The 21,900-nt window shown below is 39.2% G+C and overlaps 2 protein-coding genes across 6 annotated transcripts in view; one reads left to right on the top strand and one right to left on the bottom strand.

Annotated features, from left to right (window-relative positions):
- Window positions 1-10,306, bottom strand: part of LOC106962181 (FH1/FH2 domain-containing protein 3-like) — a 110,683-nt gene extending 100,377 nt beyond the window's left edge. For all 5 annotated transcript variants that reach the window (XR_001427920.1, XM_015056415.1, XM_015056416.1 and 2 more), the window contains exons 1-2: window positions 9,741-10,306; window positions 2,931-3,037 (exon numbers count right to left, since the gene is read on the bottom strand). Coding sequence is in view for 4 of the 5 variants with exons in the window: in XM_015056415.1 (XP_014911901.1) it covers window positions 2,931-3,037; window positions 9,741-9,905 (272 nt within the window). In the remaining variant the exon portion in view is untranslated. The remainder of the gene's footprint in view (window positions 1-2,930; window positions 3,038-9,740) is intronic.
- Window positions 10,307-14,913: 4,607 nt separating this feature from the next.
- LOC106962180 (solute carrier family 40 member 1) lies at window positions 14,914-21,032 on the top strand. Its single transcript, XM_015056414.1, has 8 exons — window positions 14,914-15,016; window positions 15,108-15,175; window positions 15,305-15,464; window positions 15,772-15,887; window positions 16,077-16,203; window positions 16,342-16,596; window positions 17,984-18,664; window positions 19,857-21,032. Exons 1-8 carry the CDS (start codon window positions 14,914-14,916, stop codon window positions 20,114-20,116), a joined length of 1,770 nt encoding a protein of 589 aa, XP_014911900.1. The 3' UTR covers window positions 20,117-21,032.
- The last annotated feature ends 868 nt before the right edge of the window (window positions 21,033-21,900 follow it).

Genomic DNA, 21,900 nt, shown 5'->3' with positions numbered 1-21,900 from the left:
TTTTAAAAAAAAAAAAAAGTGGGGGTAACGGGAGGGGGAAAATCCCCGGGCAAATTCCCCCCAAAAAAAAAAAAAAAAAAAAAAAAAAAAAACAGTAAGCAGAACTAACCATTATTTTTTACTAAATAATTGGCCAACCACCTTTACCCCCAGCCTCCTCTGATTTAATGACCTACATCCATACTACCACCTCATGCCAGCTGGCATGACACAATCCCTGGCAGCCTCGGCCTTTGACGCGAGAAGAAGTGGACCGCTTTAACCTCACAGCTCTCTGTAACCTCCCCATAAGCTCCCAACAATTTCAGCTGGAACTGGGAACGGACGGCACTCTCCATGTCCAACAGAAACACCAGGGCTGGGAGCCGCTTATGAATTCCAAGTTAGACAAATAAATCCATACATGTTTGCGGTACGGCTAACCAGGAACTTTCATGCCAGCCTTTGGTTTGTGAACATCTAAAGTGGGCAGAGCATATACCTAGCATGCTCTACCGTTCACGTAAAACATATGGAGTCAATAAAGTGAAAGGCCAAACAAAGTGCATGAAACTGAAATTAAACTAACACAATTTAGAATCTCAGTTTCGTCGTCTGTCCCCAGGAGTCATGTTAATGCAAAGTGTAGGGTTTTTTTTTGTATCAGGCAGACTTTTCAGCAAAGGAAAATATTAGGAGCTTGCTACAGCTGAAGTGTAGAACTGCGTGTACCTCAGTGATCTAATGAAAAAAATGTCAATGTAAAAGAGATCAGAATGATTACTCATAAGACAAACCAACAACCTACGTGGTTTAGAATACGTCACTGCTGCCACACGATAAAGGACGCCAAGCGCTATAAAAGACGTGGAAAAAGTTAGACCTTTGGTATGTAGCAAAAAGATGCAAGAGCTGCTGTCACACGGTTTCCTAACCTGACATGTATGCTGGGAATTTTAGGAAACAAATACTGTCACATCTTTTAAGTCTGCATTGCTTTTGATGCGCTGCCTTTTCGAATTCAAACCACTCGACAGCATCAGTGTTACCTTAATTTTGTCAAGATGTTACCGTCTTGTTTGTTTGAAGATTTGAAGATCAGCAGGCCATCTGGGATTGAAATTTCAATGTCCTCTTGAAGTAGTGATCATATGATGACTTATTCTGACAGTTGGCCTTGCTATCAGTTTCATTTTCAGTTTCAATCATATGCAATGATAAGGTAAGCAACTCTCAATCATCATAAACTGAGTATCTTTATAGTGTTGAATGTGACTGAATGATTTATTATTATTTTTTTTTGTCATTTATATAACATTTGCGAAGCAGATTTGTAAAAGCTCTTGCAAAGCATGCATATGAGAGTTGTGAGATTAATGTTGCAAAATATCTAGCTAATCGGTTGCAGCGTCGCCACGTTGATTATCAGACCATGCAGACTACGATAAGAAATTCATGAAAAGACAATCTGGAGCACAATATACCTTTGGCGTCCAGTCTTCTTCCACCATAAACATACAAGGCAGATATGCATCTGCTTCTTCATATGTATCTCAACAATAGTAAAATGACTTCAGACTGTATACGCTTTCCCATATCTATGAAAGCATGCCATTTGAACTCCGAAAACAAGAACATACCTGTGTTCATACCGGTTTTGGGACACACAGAGCCATAACATTGCAGTTAAACTATACTGAACTGAAAAGAAAGCTGTGGTTTAATTTCACACTATAAATAACAGATGTCCTGCGTTCTTCTTGTCTGTGAGAACTATATATGAAACCACTCTTTCTCAATATACTCATGTTTTGAGCCCCACTTTGAGGAAGTTTGCTTTTTTCACTTTTTAGTCAAACAAATCTGGACACTAGAACATAAATAAGCATCCACGACAATTTTGAGGTCACCACTGATTTTAGGCAACTACTGCTCTTCTCCTCAGGGTTGAAGAGATGATGGTGTGAAGTGGGAGATTTAAATTCAACTTGCTATCAGATCTAATTGCACTGAACTTTTTTAGCAAGAAGCACTGTTCCTAACTATAATTCAAAACAGCTTCTGGGGGTTAAAATAGTGTCTCGTTGATTTTCAGAGTCAAGAAGGCATTCTGAATTTAAGCAGGCTTTTACTTGTAAAAGGGTGGAGCCATTAAAGACGTTTAGACCTTGACTTTAAAAAAAAAAAAAGAAAGAAAAATCTAATGCCCTTGCATGAGTGGGAAGCAGAACTCATTCAGCTAATGCCTGGAAAATGAATTTTTGAGTAATTAATCCAGTTAGCTTTTATTATCATTCCAATCACTGTAATTGGATCAGATTAGCCACAGAAATACAGCAAGAAAGACATTAACGTATATCCTTATAACAAACTAGAACAGTTCCTTCTTATCAGACCTGAATTGCAGTCTCTCTCTCTCTCTCTCTTAAACAGTAATCATATTGTAGTGATTATGTTTGACTGTAAAAGCTGGGAGATATTTGGGTTGTTTTTAAAGCCAGACTCCTGTAATCAGCACTGTAAGTAAGTTACTCTTGAGTCAATTTTTTATATATGTATTTCTCTGGGTTGACAGCTAATTTAAAGCATGAACAATTGATTCCGGGAAAATCAGAATCTGGCGTGTAATGTATATTACTGTATCCACCTGCTCGGTAGGGCCAGAAACTCTTGTATTTTCAGCTTTGTCTGGCATCTGTCCGACACAGAGCTTTTGAAGTGGAAGGAGTATACGACCAACTTTTTTTTTTTTTTACTGCAGTGTTCAAGTTTATTTTAGTGTATAACTTCAGGCCAGTAATGGAATGAGTGTTTCTCATTCTGTGTGCTGTTTACAGACTCTTTCTTCTTCTTCTTCTTCTTTTTTTATTCTCTTTGGTGTTTCCATGTTTTGGCGATAGCAAAGGAAAAAGTTAAGCAACAGACAGAGAAGGATGCGATTGTTATCTTACCCTCCATCCTCCTGAAATCCCTCCAGTTCATCCTTCTGCTCTGCCAGGGTAGACTCCAAATCCAAATAGCTTCCATTATGGGACAGCTGGAGGGCGCAGTCATCCGGCTAAGCATGCAACCACACACACACACACACACACACACACACGCGCACACACACGCACACACACACGCACACATACATAAAGAGGTTAGATTTAACCAATGCAGTTTTGATCCATTCTCATTAGGTAAAACATGTGACACCAAAACCCAAAGAAAGCTAAACTGAAAGAGTGTATTACATTAACACTGTACTTACAATAAGACAAGACAAAACAGTTCTTTTATCAGCTCTTCGGCGATAAACACAGTAAAGCTATGAAGAGTCAGAGCTGCTTTTCTGTCTGCTGTCTCTTATCTCTCTGCTCCATCCCCCGCCATGTCCGACAAACTATCATCGAGCGCGATGATTTCACAGTGAGGGCATAATTCGTCTGGTCCTTAAAGGTTGTCATCACCCGACTCGGGTCAAGGAGATGAAGAATGAGAGCGTCTGTTCACTTGTCTGCTTGACCTCTAAAATTGAAGATATTAACCTATTTATATTGGAGGTCTGTCGGCTCCGCAGGACCCCGGCTCCGGCAGCGAAGCAAGGACGCAGGAAAACAAATACCATTAAAAGAGTCCAAACATTTGATTTCAGGAGCAGAGACTTGGCACCGCTCCACTCCACTAACACTCTGGGTGTCTAAAACAACATGTGGTACGGGCAGATCTGTTCGCTCTGCTCCGTAATGAAACACAAAGGAGGAGAGATTTGGGAGGCAAATCTTCCAACATCTTTATTTGTAACGAGCAACATGTGCAGTAAATACGTAACATGTAGGATTTCTCACAGCAGTCCATTTACTCCCAGACTGATGCACTGCCACTTCCTTCCTTCATTCTGTATATGACAGTAACTTCATTAAACATGATGGAGCAACAGAGGAAGAGACTTTATGGCTTTGAAGTGTTCAGCCACTCTGTTTGCATTACTGCACTCTGAGACTGTGTCAAATTTTGGAACTGAGACAAAACATGTGGTCAGATGGGATAGCTCTCCATCCCCCCCAACCCTCCTTCTGACATTTTTTTCTGATTCAGAGCTGCAGTCCCCCTCTACTCACTGGTTCAGCAGATAACGATGTGAAAATACCCTTAAAACGAAAAAAAGATATTTTAGTGCAGTTGCCTATTTTTTGAAAAATTTAAATTAAATTATCTTATTACATAGAGAATAGAAGCTTTCATTTAGTAATCATTTAATATCCATTCAGCGTATTTATTTACGCTAATGCATCCATCTATCTAAGCCACTCTTTAGGAAGGACAAGAAAACGTGCCATAAAAGTAAGTAAGTCAAATGTATGTTCATGTGAAGTCATTAAAAAAAATAACTGCTTGCCGACACCCACCTGTATGTGAAGTCAGAGAGATAATAAAAAGTTTTTGAAGAAAAACAAAAAAACAGGGTTGTATAAAATTTACTGAGCTATTGCACACAGTCAGGAAGATAACAAAAGCCAGCAATAAAAAAAATAAAAAGGATATTGTGTTCTTGGGATCACCAAGTCATCATGGATGTTATCTAAAGGAGAGTTGATGGTTTGAGAGACATGACAGATGTAAATATTTAGTCTTCTAAAAGACAATGGACCTTTAACTGGAACTGTCCTGTGTTCAAAGGACCAGACAAGAAATAAGCCAGGAAAATTGATGAAAATATTTTGTATAGTGACAATAATGAACATAAACCATTCATATTTGCAAAACTACAAAAACAGGTAGCATAGTTGGAATTGGTGTTAAAGCTTTTCTACGGTTGTATGTCTCTCAGGGGTGTAACTTAATAACCCTAGTAAGGTCACTAATGATTGGAAGAAAACTATCGGATAAAGGGCATGTTTGGCTTAAAACAGGATTTGTGTTTGTAGCATATGGAATAATCAATTCATAGCTAAATACTTTACTATCTATGATTTTATTCTGCTGCAATAACTGGCAAAAGCCAGTTATTGCAAATGCTGAGCAGGATTCAAAACAATAATTTATCTGCTCTTTATTTTTATTTAAGAAATAAATGAGCAGCAAAAAGTACGAAAGCCAACTTTTCCCAAAGATGATGCAACGGAAAAAAATAACTTTAAAGAAATTCATAAGAGATAGAAAGACACAGGGAGACAGAAAGAAAAGAGGAAAAACAAGCCCAGCAAAGCAAAGGATGTAAGATTATAGGACATTAGAGGGAATCCAAGCATAAAGCATTCAAAATAAACCTGCTAAATTTATGACTTTGGTTTTCTACAGTGGCATTAATATAACATGCAATGCGAAAAATAAGAAACTAATTCCCATTACCCCATACTGAACTACCAAAGAAACATTGTTGTATTTTATTGAATCCAGGTCTTTATCCCCTTTACCTGTACATTACACTCCAAGAACTCAATGAACCGAACAGAAAACAAGAGCAAAATCTTTGCTGCCTGTTTTTTCACTCTGCATTACCTTAAATAGACAAAGCACAGAATCAGTCCTGCAGCTGTAACCAATAATTAGCCAACTGTGGAACCAATAAATGACTAGCAGACCGACAAAAAGCAAAGAGGCAAACTCAGAGCTTTCTGTTTCTCTATGTATCCACACTTTCACTTCCACTCTTAACTCCCTTATATTCCTCATTACAGAATCAACCTGGATTACACATCACAGCTATTGGTACACAAGTAATGCAAGGCCAGGGTGGTGCGCTTAATTGTCCCTAATCCAAGAATCGGAAGGAATGCAGGTCACAACTTATCAGAAGCAGGGATTTGTTTGGCTGTCTCCTGCCCAGGACTTGAACCCACAGTAGCACTGCGATGGCCAAGTCCAGAGAAGCAACCGCAAGCGCTCTGCTCGCACTGAGGTCTGGCCTCTCCCTTCAACAGCCATGCTGTGGTCCTCTGACCAGGGAGGCAGTGCAGGGAAAAATGACTAAAAATAAACACCATGCAATTTCCAATTTAAAGCTTCTATCACACTCCAGCTTCTTTTATTCAAGCAAGGAGAGAAATCTAGAAGCAAACAGCGTCGACTAAACACACTGCATGCACACTCCTGCATATTTATTCCATGTACTGCCTCTGTAGTGGCTACCTCGCACATCTGTGTTTGCAAAGTACAATAAACTCTACGTCACACCAGATGAAATCCAGCAATCTCCTTCATAAAGCTTTTGATGAAGCCACCTTGGGGTCTTCTTGTGAAGCCACGTGACACCAAAGCACACCTGATGGACGAATGAGAAACCACAACAGTAATCTGAAGTTTCTGTCAGGCACAGTGTTGGACAATGCATTCTTTTGAAAGGGGCCTTCTGCTGCGACAGCTCCTCAAAATGCATGGAGGAGAAAAACCTCAGCGCCGCATGACAATGAGAACAGCAATTCAAAGGAGGAACCTGTATTTTAAAGTGTTTTACATAACGTCTCATTTAACACAGCTTCTCATTATGGGGCCAGAAAAAAATGCAGAAAAACAATTGTCTCTGAAGTTTAAATTGGTAAAGTCACAGTCCAGAATTGGAATCAAACAGCAGCCGACCAGAAGCGGTATGGCGGAGCTTTGATTTACAGATGCGTGCTAGCAAACATTAAGCGCATTCCTTCCCTGTGACGCCGATAGGTGTGAAACGATTCTCGCACCTGAGTTGTGGATCATTGCATCTCCTCCAAAGTTATCCTAGATGCTGTTTGTTCACAACCTCCTGAGGCCTTCACAGAACAACAGTTTTTATGCTAAAATTAAGCTACGCAGAGGTGTTTACTTCTTAAGGAGGCTGGTTATTCTGATTTTTACTAAGGAGTGTGACAGTAAAATTTAATAAAAAAAACATGGAAGCCACATTTTTTAGGTTTAATTTGAACAAGATTGTGAAAACCATGCACCACATTGTCTTCCACTTCTCAGTAATGAGCACTATGTATATCATCACTATGTAAGTCTCAAAAAATAAGACTTTATGCAGAACATAAAGTGTCATTTTTTTTATGTGTCGCATAAAAATGGAGCACATGCATAATGAGACTTATGCATGTGTCATGACATGCATTTTGTTATGCCATGACAAAATATGGAAGAGTTCAAAAGGTAGGACTTTGCTGTAAATGCCAAAAAAACGGATAAATTATAGCTTACAGGACACACACTTTACACACTTTCTGGAGAACATACTGTGTCTTTATGACCTACATTTGTAAAGCGCTTTATCAAGTCAGAAGACTTCTTAAACACTACTTTGGTCATTCCCCCATTCTTTCACACACTGATGGTGGAAAGCTACCTTGTAGTCATAGCTACCCTACGGCAGTCTGACAGAAGCAAGGTTGCTATTCAATAGGCGCCACCAGGCCCTCTGACCAGCACCAGCAGGGAAGGTGGGTGAGGTGTTTTGCCCAAGGGTTACACAGATGAACTCCTACCTCCTAGGCTACTGTCGCCCTGTTTTTATTTGTAGAAAAAAATGCCACGGCAAGACCACACACTCTGCACCCAACATGTTGACTTTAAACCTTTCTTCTTCCCAGGTGCTACTCTATCAATAGCACAGTCCAATTTAATGCAGGGTCAACTACACCCATGCGCAGATCTCCATATGTCAGCTTTAGGAACTGACGACCACAGCTCAGAAAAAGTACATGCAAGCTGCCTGGATCCCTGGACACCATGTGTGAACAGCACACTATTTATATCAGATTGACCTCTGAGCTCCGGGGCTCAAGGCTTGTTGCCTGAGCCATTTACAGGGTCACTCTTAAAACAAATTCTTTAAAGAATGTAAATCGCAGAACAACTTGCTGCATACTGTGACACCATCGTTGTTGCTGAGATAAAGTGAACAAAATTACACCCAAGCAGAAATGCCAATGGACTGAAAACAAAGACTGGGCTCATTTTTTAGTACATCAGTGTTTTGTTGTTTTTTTTTGCTTGTTTTTTTCACTGCTACCTTCCATCTGAAACACTTCAAAGTTTCTCTGTCACATCCTGTCAATGGAAGCAAGCTGGCGTCTGAATGTGAAGCAAGCCTGTGGTAATCTACAACCACCCAAAAGCTTCCATGTCCCCAACTCTGTGTAAACAATCTGCAATAACACAGATCTGACAGGACAATGAAAGACCCAAAATAAATTTTGAGGTATGTGACATCCCTATTAAACAAAGATAAAAGCGCATTAAAGTATGATGGGTTACGCAACTATGTTTCACTTGACTTTGAAAGGTGAGAAGGTGATATTTCTTTCCAGTGTATTTGAGTCCGCATGGTCAAACTGGAAGGCCAAAACAAACATTTCTAAAGATTTCGACGTTAGGAAGCCTTTAAAAGACATTGGAAGAAAAACAAATAGAAATAAATGGAGCTATTCTTGATGTTTTTTCTGATCAAAACAACTGCACCATTCAAAACAAAAACATTTGGGTGACTTCAAGCTATTTAAAAATGGCTATAATATTATCAACAGAGGAAAAATCAAGCTGTTGCAAGATAAATAATGTGGTAAGCATCACCTTGATCCTGAAGATATGCTGAAAGCAGATTGTTCATCAATCTGACAAGGAAATCACAGGAGCTGTGAAGTTTGTTCTTGTTTTTTTTTTTTTACATTTTGTCATGTAACATGTTGGTAAAGTTTCTAAAACGTTTGCATTTCAGTTCTATGAATTCATGTAAGTAACACTGGTAAATCGAGTCCCTCATGAGTGTAAGTTCAATAACAGAAAGTCTCAGGGTTTTGTTAGAGAACATTAAAGTACCAAAAGGACCAGTGTTACTTTGATGTTCTCCTTGACAGGTCAAGGAGAAAGTTGTGGAGGAAACTTGGTAACTCACCTAAGTCTAAACCTCCATCCTGGCCAAAAGGAACACCAATCAAAGAAGAAGTCAAGAGGTACATGGTAACTTGGGAAGAGCTGAAGAGATCCACAGCTCTGGTCGAACACTTGGTTGACAGATCAACTATTGGTCAGGCACCCCATGAATTTGGCCTTCATTGAGGAAGGCCAAAGGAAACCAATCAATAGTCTTGTCATCAGTTTGCCACAAAGAATTTAGGAAACACACCAAGCATGAGGAAGAACATATTCTGGTCAGATGAGGATTAAAGTTCAACTTTTTTGGCCTACATGCAAAAAGTGAAGTCTGGAGGAAAATCAACATGGCACATGTCACCCTGAATACATCATCCCTTTGCTGATTCACAGCAGTGAAAGCATCATGTCTTAGGGGTGCTTCAGGGATAGAGAAGCTGTTCAAATACAAATCCAATTCACACTTTTGATTTGTGAGGAAAGTTGAAAAGCATTTATTTTCTACTTCACCATGGTGCAGTATTTCCTGTCGGTTCTGTCAGAGGGTGAATATTTGAGCAAGGTACTGAACGAGTCCCTTTCCTTACAGGTTTGCATTTTTTTGTATTCAACACAAAATGTCACTAAGTCTATAAAAAATACATATGACATAAACGTTGTTGTTTTACATGTTCAAAATTAATTCATTACCAACAACCCTTCAGAAAGAGTAAGGGGTTTTCATTCCTGCATCACTAAGGGTAACTAAGGTAACCACTGTTTGGATCCATTAGCATTTCTGCACCAGGTCGCTTGCTCAATGATCCAGCTTGGGTTGGTAACCTAGTAACCCCATCAACACCCTTAGGGCAATTGTTAGTTTAAGTAAGAGTGTTAAAGTGTAGCTCAGCTCATTGAATAATAACAACAGAAGCAATAAATGTTTGCAAACATACCTTGTGTGGTGCTTTCAGCAGCCTGTGGACTCCAGCTATCTGATTGATCAGAGGAATATCTTCCCTAAAGGTGTACAGAGGCGGTCTGGTGGGCTCTGGGAAATTGGTGCTGTTGAAAGGGTCGGTGTCATCTAAGAACTGCACCCTGCATGTAAGCGTAGCCATGATGTATCCATTCAAGGTGATATGAAGTGATCAGAATAGTGGATGCGACGCTGAAACCTCTGACACCAGCGCAACCCTCCTCTTTCTCCTTCTCCTCCCCCCGCTGCTGCTGCTGCTGCGGGGGCTGCGAACTACCGGCAGGTTCTCTGCAGTGGCGATCTCCCGCACCCTGTTATCCTTGGAGCTTCCCCATGAGTTTCACACTGCGTAGATGGGGCTGCCGCAATATTTGTTCCCGGGATAAGTCACTGGGAGACCGGACTGGTCAGAGCGCTGCCGAGGCGGATGGAGCGACAGTGTCCAAGGACATTGAGGTGTTCGGACGGGACTGCTGCACTTGGTGTCTGGTCTGCGAGAGCGATGCATAAACTCTGCTAGAGGGATTCAGCAGTCGGACCTCAGCCGGCGGACCCACAACAGCTCATGTTACAGGCGCAACCGTGACCTCTAGTGGCTAAAATAAAAAGTGCAAAAAAATAAATTATATATATATATATATAAATATATATATATATATATCGACGTTGCAGTTGATTTGAATAAGAATGTTCCGAAGCAAAACACTCTAAATATAAAATGTCAATAAATATAATATATCGCATATTTTGTTTTATATAGATATTTATTACATACAGAATTAGACATTTCAAACACTTACATCCACCAATTTCTAAATTCTATTTAAAAGGAATGCAAGCCAAGTCTGCTTGCACAGCACCATTCATAATGCAAGAGGTAATTTACAGTGCTTTACAGGAAATGACACTAAAGAATAACCAGACCTTGTATTTTGAGGTGCCATACAAGATAAGATCACAGTGTGTTGGAATCGGAGGATTAAAAGTGTGATTTTAAAAGAGATTTAAAAACAGAAAGAGAGGAGGCCTGTCTGACACTGAAGGGTAACTTGTTCCATAACTTCGGAGCAACAACAGCAAATGCTCTGTCAGCTCATCATCAGCAGTAGTTTTAGGGACTGTCAGCAGTAACTGATCATGCTGATGATAAATACTTTTGAAAGTCTTTTGCAAACAATAAATTTAAAAGTGTGACATGTATATGTTTGTTAATTTCCAGAGAATTCAAAGGTCAATGCTTTGCACAACCACCTTTATTGTAATCGCAAATGCCAAACCTTGTGAGTAAGTCTCTTTCTGTTTTTCATGTATAGAGAGTAAGGAAACTAATATGGCAACACCTTAGAAACAATAATGATCATATATTGAATATGTGCCAAGATGTACAGAATATACCATTTGTTCTGTTGGTCAGAACACAAACATCAAAACACCCAAGGAATGTGATGCTATATGGTGGAATAAACCTGAAAGACAACAAATAACAGTAATATTTTGGCTTTCATTTGTGGTTTACTTGTACTTTTCAGAGTGATGATTTAAATCATCTTGTTCACGGATATCCATGTCCAGACGGGAAGTGCTGTATTAACATTCTTCAACACAGGTAACTCAAATATTCTTTTCCAGGAATCATAAGACTTGAATGACTGAATGCTGATATTTGATGCAGTTGTGTTCAACACGGCACCTCTGTTCTTGTTTATAAGTTTTGCAAAAGTCTTTTATTCATACAGTACTTTTGAAAGAATGCCGCAACTGTGCTTTTGAGATTAGAAGAGACAATGCATGCCTCATTTTTATTACTTTTTAAAAAGCTTTTTATAGTGTCTGTTTGCTATTATTGATTACATGGAGCAATATCAATGGATGGTAATCACTTGTTGGGTGAAGAGAGCCAGGAAATGAAACACATTTATTGTTGCCAGACATGATCCAAAGTTATTTCAAAGAAAAAAAAAAATACTGATATGAGTGTGTGTATTTTTTTTTATATTAGTTTGACATGGATCATAAACAATTAATCTAAGTTATTTAAAGTGACGTGTTAAATACTGAAGCAAAAGGAATTCAACCCTGGAGCTCAAATGTGAGGTCATATTCCATCTGTCCAGCAGGTGTCACTGTGGGTTTTCATCACACTGTTAAAGAGCTGATGGGGTTTGCATGAAATACAACGCAATTTGTAAATCTAATCTCTTTGTGGTTGTGTGCAGGTAACAGTGAGGTAAAACAGGATATTGTGAGAAATAAAATATTGACACATTATCACAGTTTCAGTCTTTATCCCATGCTGTTGTTGGATTTGTTATCACCAGAACATCATGCTGTTCCTCACATTGGCTTACAGAGATGCTTTCTAAGATAACAGTAACACATCAGTGCAACAAAATGCTTAAAGCACGTATTGTTTATGTCTTATTCAGTAGCTGCCTGTACTCACAACACCAAATAAAAACAACAACATTTAGATGTTCATTACATAAAAAAAAAAAAAAAAAATTAAGAAAGAACTAAAATTAAATTAAAATGATCCCTCTACAACACACTTTTACTTGACTTATTTTGATGACAAATTTGACATAAACATTCAGAATGAGCTGAAGATTTGGTTCAGAAAACTGTTGATGTGTTCTACTCTAAGTTTCACATGTCTACACAGGTCATAATATTAATTGTTTACGCTTAAGTAGGTTACATCACAAACTAACAAACCAGATCACATCATAAAGGAAACAAAATGCTTGTTGAATATAATCATGTTTTGTGATTTCTTTATATTGAGATGTATTTAAGCTTGAAGGTATACTAAGTTGTTTTAACGTGAGCAATTTTGTTCAATTGTTTATTTAATTTAGGTGACATGTTATCCAAAATGTGTCACAATGTGCCATTTCAAAGTAAGTATTTTTTATAATATAGTCAGAATTTCACTAAGTTCTTTTGGGTGTTATATAAACATATGATTTCAACAACAACAAAAAAAAAAAAAAATCAACACATTTTTAGACTGAGAAAGTAAATAATTGAATCTACAGAACAATTTATGAATGCATTGGTTACCAAATACTCTGGGTCTGTCTTAAAAGTTGCTTTGGTTAGCATTTTTTTTTTTTTTTTTTTGGTTTACATAGCATGGAAAAGCCAAATAATGATAATGATTATTACAATTTAAATCACAAGATTGTACTAACATGCTCTTTCTACATCATTTAAATTTTACTGAAAAGATTTACTGAACACAATTGATTATTGTTTTCAGTCATAAAAGCATGTCTCTGTCTTTTATTTGACCTAATCATATCATATATTACCTTCACACGTCATCTTCTCGATCCCTTTCAATCACCTAAAGCTTTGGCTGTTTTATGACTGTAGCTGCTTGTTAGTTTCCCACCTGTGGACCTAAGAGTGATGCAATGTTGCCTGATGAACCCTTAATGTAACTTTTGTGTCGCATGTCAACAGTTCATGTGGGTGTATGAGCAGTGGGAATGCATGTCACTGAGGGTGCATGCATGTTCTTCCCCGAGCATGTGTGCATTCTGAATCACACGCAGGTACGTAGTTGTCCTTTTTGTGCGTGTTGTGGACGGACGGCGATATTGTCCCCAGAGCGTCACGTGCTGTGGAATATGCTGGCTGCCTTTGTTGTCCCTCTGCCTGTTCTGCTTTTCTGGCACTTTCATACAATGGTGCACTTGAACACTGCGGTGTTATTAAGCCTTTCAAACTACTACAGCTTGAATTCCAACTCTCGGGAAAAGACAAGCATCCTAATGTAGGACACATGGCACAAGAAACACCATCGAAAAGTAATAACCAGAACCAAGTGTAACATCAAAGCAAAGGTAACAATGCAGCCTACACTCTGTGTGCTTTTCCCGAAAATTAGATGTGATTTGAAGTGTTAGGTCTGTATTTTTGAAGAAGCGTGGTTGTGTGTGGTGGTTATAAGTAGTCAGAATGTAACCTGCTGTTACATCAGATCAGAGCGATCAGTAAGAAAACTGAAAAATCAGTTCTCATGGAAGAGTTAAGCTAACAGCTCCTCAAAACAGGTAAAGTGTAAAACAAAGTATTGCATGATTTGAAGAAAACTCAGTCAAGCCTTTTCCCTAACCAGACCATTTGGTATTTTTGAAACTTTTCACTGGTCTGTGAGATGCTTTTTATTATTTGCTTGAGTAGACAATGATCAAAGTCTTACATTTATGTGCATTTGTTTTGTATGTATGGACTCGAACTGTGGATGCACTATAACTCACATTTCTTGAACCAAAACAACAGATACGAGGCAGCAAAACTGAGTAAATGCTGAAGTGAATGCAGCAATATGCAGTTTTGTAGCGAAGGAAGAATTTACCTTTATAAACCAGATAACACAAAAAGAGAGCTACTGGTTACACAGTGAGAAACTCCTGGCAGGCTAAGTCTCTCGATACGTTTCTCCAAATCGCTGTTAAGAAAACATTAGGACCTCTCTAGTGGGTATGTGCTTATTGTGTTGTTTCGGGAGCGGTTGGAGCATTCATCATAGCATTCATTCCCAGATATACAATGGAACTTCAGAGTTACATATTTAATTCATTCCAGTTTTTAACACACCTTGCACGACTTTGTATACAATTACAGTCACAGTGGTATATCTTCTTGACACCGCGGTCGGCATTAGAAGAGTATTTGAAAGGTTTTAGGATTTTTATTGCTTTTTGGAAGAAGAAATCATTTCCACCATGACTGCATTTACAACATGTGCTGCTCTCCTTCCTGGGGCATTTTTAGTTGGCTGAAGCAGTAATCCACAACACACACAAATCTCAGCATCAGTGACACATGACATGCACTTTGCATTTATGTACAGATTCATCAACTTCCTACTCAAAACAAACAGTTCAAAAGGTCATAAAAATGTTTGTTGCACATGGACCTTGCTGACTCTATTGGGTAAAGTAGTGCTGATGAAATTTACAGTCTTTGCTCCATAATAGACCTGGGAGTATTAATGTCCAAACAGTTGACCAGCAGTGGGCTATATCTGCCTGTCGCACACCTAATAATGTGGCAAACCAGACATTATTATTTTTCTAACATTATTAGATTAGGTTTTTTGTTTTTTTTTTTACATTCCTTCATTCCTTATCTAGGCAATGTCTCAGCGAGCTGATACGTCCCAGTGTGGTGGGGTTGTGGTTGAATTAGAATCTGACAACATCAGAGGTTCAAGAACTCGAAGAGCAAGGAAAATACCGGGTAAGGTCCCCCTTCTGGGTTCAGGCTTGTGTTTTGTGCATGCAGCAAATTCACACTGACCTACTTTTATATTTTCATGTTTCCTTTTGAGGTTCAGCTCTTATCTACCTCAAAGGCCCCAAGTTTCTCATCTATGTGAGTGGAGCGTTATCTATGTGGGTAAGAGACATTTCTGAAGAGACAAAACATGGCCAACGATAGAGCAAACAGCAAAGCTGTCCTTTTTGATGTAAAATGTGTGCAATAATACACACATTTATTAACGACATTGTGTTTTGGATTTAACAGGGTGACCGCATGTGGCACTTTGCAATCTCTGTGTTCCTCATTGAGTTGTACGGCCGCAACCTGCTGTTGACAGCAGTGTTTGGATTGGTGCTGGCTGGGTCAGTGCTGTTGCTTGGGGCTTTAATTGGAGACTGGGTTGATCGCAATCCTAGGAATAAAGGTATGCACGATTATTTCCCCCACTCCTTTTGAAATGCCGTCAGGTAGCAGAGATGGAAAGGCATTGATAGAGATCAGAAGAATCCAATTTTTGACAAGGAAATCTGTTGGTTCCACCAAGGTTGTGAATGTCATTAACGTGATAGCTAAAATATATCAGTTTTTTTATTTTTTTATTTGATTGTTATACTTTCCCAGCATGACTCCATGAGTAGAGAGTCTGCATGAATGTTTTGCGTCACTTAGATTTACTTTTATACGGTCATGTGTGAAAGTCTGAACGTCTTTTTCTCCATCTTCTGTTTTAGTTGCACATGCATCTCTTTTCATTCAGAACACCTCAGTGACTGTATGTAGCATTGTGCTCATGCTGGTATTCTCATATAAGGAACAGATTGAGCTGATCTGGGATGGATGGTTTACTGTAAGTAGGCTTTAAATACTGGCTAATAATTAGGAATTAACATGTAGCTAATGTACGGTAAATGTACATAAATAAGTTAGCACTGTTGTTTTTCTTCCCTTTTTTCTGTATCCCTGTTTCCTCTGCTTCTGAGCTTGTGGCTACTCTGTGCCATCATAGTAACATGTTGCATCGCAAAACTCACACAAGGTAGTTTGTTATACGGTGGTGATCATCCTGGCAGATGTGGCAAACCTCGCAAGCACAGCGCTGACCATTGCCATCCAGAGGGACTGGATAGTGGTTATTACAGGCTACAACCGAGGCCACCTGGCTGGTGAGAAAGTTTACTCTGCATCTTTGTTTGTACTCATGGTCGCAGGTTAACAAGCTCCTGTTTTTCTTTTCTTTTTTTCCCCCTGAAAGTCTGTGTGTGGGTAAGCTTTCATCTCGGTGTGTTTGATCCCAACAATAGGAATGAATGCCACCATGAGGAGGATAGATCAGGTGACCAACATCCTGGCCCCACTGGCAGTGGGACAGGTCATGACCCTGGCCTCTAACGTGGTTGGCTGCGGCTTCATCCTGGCGTGGAACCTCTTTTCTCTCATTGTGGAGTTCTTCTTCTTGTCAAGAGTTTATCGAATCGTTCCAGCGCTTTCAGTCAAACCCCCGACGGTTGAGGGCGATCAGGAGTACCTGGAGAGGTCGGAGAGGAGAGGGTTGCAAGGTATGGGAGTTTTTTTCATGACTGACTTTCTAATGTAATGCTACGTCTTAAAACATAAGTAACAGAAAAAAAAAACATGAGTGCATCATGTGTGGAATGGTCCAACTTTACTCATTCATCAATGACATTTCAGATACATTTTTTTTTTTGTCTTCACAGGGACTCATGTTTTGTCCCAACAGGAGTTTTTGTGGAACGCAGCTTTATTTTCTGCTTCAGTTTTTACGGAGAATGAAAAAAAACAAAACTGCTACAATGTTCTAAAATTGCCTAAAGCATACAGAGAGCAATACAGTAATTGCTTTGTAGTTTATTTCTGAAGAAACAGTGTCTTAAAAAAGTATTTACCCTGTTCATCTTTTTTACTTTGTGTCACACTTAAAAGTTTTATATCATCAAGCAAATTTTCATATTTATTAAGGGGGATAAACTGTTCAAATCATTGTGGACCTTAAAAGTAATTGTACCCTAAACCTAATAACAGGTTGTGCCCTGCCTGGTGGGAACAACTTCTATAAAGTCTGTGCATAATTGGGCAACATTATTTAAAACTATTTAAATGATCAAGATGTTTTTGGTTTTTTTTGTTGTTGTTTTTTTGGGGGGGTGTGGGGGAACGATGTAGACACCTTTTGTTCTTTTTAACCATTTGCACTTCAAATGCAAATGGATGCTGTTTTTCTCAACCTCTTTCTAATTTGTTGAATCGTAAACACAACAAGTGGCATGTGAGATCTGCAGCGCTTTGAATGTTGTTCATTGGACTTTCAAAGTCTTGAAATTATATTTTCACACAGGGTCAGCTTTGCTTGGATAGTCCCTAAACACATGAAACCATTGAAAAGAGCTGGTTGTATTTATTCAGGTTTGCTTTGATGTTAAAATGAGTTTCATGATCTGAAACATTTAGTTGGGTTTTGAAATGCCTCATTCTTTATTTGGTTTGTGACATATGACATCACATATCATATCAAAATGCATTATATACATGGGATTGTATCAGGGCAGTCCTACTTTAACCAACTATGACATTTTTTTGCCTTAAGAATAATGATGAGTCAACAGATATGTAAGATATTTGCATGGGAATTTGTATGTGACTAAAAGAGTGGTGTTGGTTAAAGCTTTGGGTTGATTATCATTTTATTGTCCATTTTTTGTAATGGGTTTTTTTAGAAGAAATAATTATAATTTTAAAGAAAAAACACCAAAGTTTATGGCCACCATGACATTAACAGTTTAAATTTGTGTAGATGATCTGAGCTTAAGATATATTTATGAAGAGACATTAGAAGTGAGAGTAGAAGAACTTACTAAAAATCACCTCATCATTCAGAGTTCACAGCACATAAACTAAATGATTGTCATCGCTCTTTGTTCTCATTAGGGCAAGGCGACGATGAGCTTTCTGACCCTCTGGCAACGAGCAACTGCAACACAGACATGCATCTTAAAGAAATCACCAACTTGCCGCTGTGTTTCCAAAGGTTTCGCTGGCTGCTGAGCACATGTATGGATGGCTGGAGGGCCTATTATCGACAACCCGTCTTCCTGGCCGGATTGGGTCTGGCTTTCCTCTACACTACAGTCCTGGGCTTTGACTGCATCACCACTGGCTATGCTTACACTCAGGGCATAAGCGGCTCCCTCCTAAGTCTGCTGATGGGCGTGTCGGCTATCACAGGGTTGATGGGCACTGTGATGTTCACCAGGCTCAGGAAGTCGGTCGGCTTGGTTAATACAGGAATCATCTCAAGCTGCCTCCACCTGGGTTGCTTGTTGCTGTGTGTGTGCTCTGTGTTTGCTCCTGGCAGCCCTATAGATCTCAGTCTGCTGATGCCCTACTTTAGCTCCGGTTCCTCTGCTGAGCCTGGAGGAATGGCAAGCAAAAGGCAAAAACACACTTATCCTCTTTCGGGAGGGAGCAATCAGCCGCTGCTTCCGGATCGCTCCTCCATACACTGGACCAACAACACCGTCCTTTTTGACAACGTCCCCTCTGGAACGGCACCGGACTCTTACATTTCCATTATTCTGCTATTCCTGGGCGTCATCACTGCACGCATTGGTGAGTACACCAACTTCAAAATGAAGGTGAAAATTGTTCAGGAAAAGATTGATGATGCATAGTTAGACAAGCGAAGACTCAACGAATTCTAATCTGGAAACCTCTGAAAAAATAAAGTGAATTGTGAAAATTAGTGAAACGTATCTAGAAATACCACATCTGACAGCACAGCTAAAAGTTCTGCTATAAAATGCCAGTGCGGTGAGCCTTCCCTCAATCGAGGCCCTGTGACATTATAGGTAGGCGTTCTTAAATTAACGCCTACCTATAATTTCAAAACTACAAATTTGTTTACCCTTGGATGTTTTCACATATTGTCAACTTGCAGCCCCGTACTTTCAGGCGTTCTACTGGGATTTATATATGACCAACACTAACTGCTATGTAATTGTGAAGTCAAAGATAAAGGATATAATTTTAAAATACATGTTTCGTAAAAAAAAAACATCAACAAAAAAAAAAACAGTTTAAAGTTCATTATCACAGCTGTTCACCTCTGATAGCCCTAAATGAAATCCATTTCAACCAGCTGCCTTCAAAAGTCTCGTAATTAGTACATCATGTACACCAGAGTGTAATTCAGTCTCAGTTGAGCGAAGCTGTTCTGTGAAGGCCTCAGAGGTTTGTTGGCAAACATTAGAGAACAAACGGCATCATTAAGACCAAGGCATACAGCAGACAGCTCAGGGACAAAGATGAGAAGTAACTCAATGCGGTGCTACGTTATAAAACAATATCCCGAGTTTAAAACGCATCTTGAAGAACTGCTTATCCACCTGAAATGAGAGGCCAGGGAAGTTAAGCGTTATTGAGAGAAACAGACAAAGAAAGGCCCTGGTAACTTTGGATTTGCAGTGCAGGTGAGGGGAATCTGTCAACAAAACAATTGTTAGTGTGTACTTTGCAAATATGCTCTTAAATAGAAGAGTGCCAAGAAGTAAGCCATTGCTGAACAAGCCATCACGAATCCCATTTTTCATTAGCCATGCAGGGGACACAGCAAACATGCACAAATGGTTTGGCTAGATCAGAGATCAAAAAGAGAAGGGCACATAAAGCTGAACACAGGGAAATACGATAGATGCAGCATCTTGGTTTTCTTTTGTTGGGGTTGCAATGTTGAAAAAAATAAAAATAAAACAAAAACTGCATGCATCAACTTTTAAAGAGTAAATGCATATGTGTTTTTCAGGCTTGTGGTGCTTCGACCTGACTGTGACCCAGCTTCTGCAGGAGACCATCTGTGAGTCAGAGCGAGGGGTGGTAAATGGGGTGCAGAGCTCCATGAATTATCTAATGGACCTGCTCCACTTTATCATGGTGATTTCTGCTCCACAACCTCAGCACTTTGGCATCCTCGTTATCATATCTGTAATATTCATCACCACCGGGCACAGTATGTATTTCCTGTACGCACATAGAGCCAAGAGAAAACACCGCCTCGAAACATAAGAAGGAGACGCGGCTTAGACATAAGCACTGGATCCACTCTGCACCTGGGAAATGAATGCCTCCCCCCCTGATCTGTGACTGCGACACTCTGTTCGTGACTTAGCCATCCATTACACTTCACACTTGATTTCACGTGTGCAGCTGAAGGAACGACAGGAGACGAGTTCTCCGATATTCTCCACATCCTAAGGTGGCTGCCACAAATGAAGCGATGATGCATCTAGGAGAAACGTCCTACACGAGGACACGACGGTGATGACTAAGGCATCAGAGGATTTTGGTGCAAACTCTGCAGAGTTACAACAGCTATAAGACTTTTGAGCAGGTCTGCAACCTTACATGGCTTTATAGATGAAGGGGTGGGTGAACAGTGAGTTTTTGTTTTTTTTTTTTTCTGGCCTTCACTCAGTGAAGAGAAGATGAGAGGAAGAGATCAACATGAACAAATTAGAGGGACAACAAAACGGTTCTTTGACAAGTGGCATCGATGTTACTGATCCGTCCACTTGGAAATACTCCAGAATGTCCAAAAAGGAACATAAAGGGAACTGGATGTGAGATTGTTTGATCAAAAAAATAAAAAAATAAAAATACAAGTCAGCCTCCCCTTTTAGTGGACAAAGTGAATGGAAAAATAGCATTTCCTTCACCTGGTTTGTTTCTCTGTGGATGAATCAAGCAAACATTTGCCTTGTTTTTTTTTTTTTTATATAATGATATAAAACTAGCTGATGGATTAAAACGCCAAAAGAAATCTCATCATGCCTTGCAATAGTACTCATATTCTTTTCATATTTTATTAATACTCAACAAGACACTTTTTTTTTCTGAAAACTGACCACAAATAAGTGTATGATTGTAATATGGAAAGAACCAAATGTATCTTACTTTTTTCTTTTTAAATATGTTTTTGAAAAGTATGGAGTGCTGTTGCATTAATCCTTCTGATACATTCTTTTTACACACACCTTACGTAGCTGCTGCTACATCTGCAAGTGTTTTGGGCACATTTCTTCAAGCTTCATAGAAACAGAAATGTTTGTTTATTTATTTATTTATTTATTTATTTTTGTTTTTTATTTTTGCAAAAAAAGTGAAATTCTGCCAGATTGGTGCTGCTTTAACAGCTATTTTTCAGTCTTGCCACTCATTCTTCACCAGATTTAAGTCTGTACTTTGACTGAACCATTCTAAAACTTGAATATGCTTAAATCTCTGGCTGAGTCATTATCATGGAAAGTGTCAGCTTCAGTTTGTCTGTCCCTGACATGACACTATCACCTCTGTGTTTCACCGTGGGAGTGGTGTGTTTAGGGTGCTGTCAGTTTTATATCTGTGGGCCACACATTTCTTTTCTTACAGCATACATTGACAGAAGTAGAGAATCTTACATAAAAGCCATAATAAGTGCTAAGCTAACAGATGCCCTCTTGACTGATTGTCCCACCTGAACTGTGCATCTGTGCAGCTCCTCCAGCTTTTCAGAGGGGCTTTTTTTCTGCTTTTCTGATTAATGGACTTCTTGCTTACCTTCTATGCTTAGATATGTGGGCCACTACTTTATAGGCTTGCTTTTGTTCCACACCTTTTCCATTTAGGGATAATAGATTGAATACTGCTACGTGAGATGCTCAGCTTGGGATCTTGTTATATAATTGTTTTCAAATTCTCCGCAACTTTATCCCTGATCTGTCTGCTCTGTTGTTTGCTGTTTGTTCAGCAATGTTCTCTCGCAAATCTCGCCAGTTACTGCAAATAAATGACACACGGGTTTCTGATTTAAT

Source organism: Poecilia latipinna, unplaced genomic scaffold, assembly GCF_001443285.1.
Source record: "Poecilia latipinna isolate Pla-1442-1.1 unplaced genomic scaffold, P_latipinna-1.0 Scaffold1382, whole genome shotgun sequence".
In the NCBI taxonomy this organism is placed as follows: Eukaryota; Metazoa; Chordata; class Actinopteri; order Cyprinodontiformes; family Poeciliidae; genus Poecilia; species Poecilia latipinna.
This window is presented reverse-complemented; position numbering and strand designations above follow the sequence as displayed.

Coding starts and splice junctions, on each gene's coding strand:
- LOC106962180 (XM_015056414.1), top strand. CDS start 14,914: ATGTCTCAGCGAGCTGATACGTCCCAGTGTGGTGGGGTTGTGGTTGAA. Junction 15,176..15,304: donor GTGGAGCGTTATCTATGTGG/GTAAGAGACATT, acceptor TGGATTTAACAG/GGTGACCGCATGTGGCACTT. Junction 16,597..17,983: donor GGAGAGGAGAGGGTTGCAAG/GTATGGGAGTTT, acceptor TGTTCTCATTAG/GGCAAGGCGACGATGAGCTT.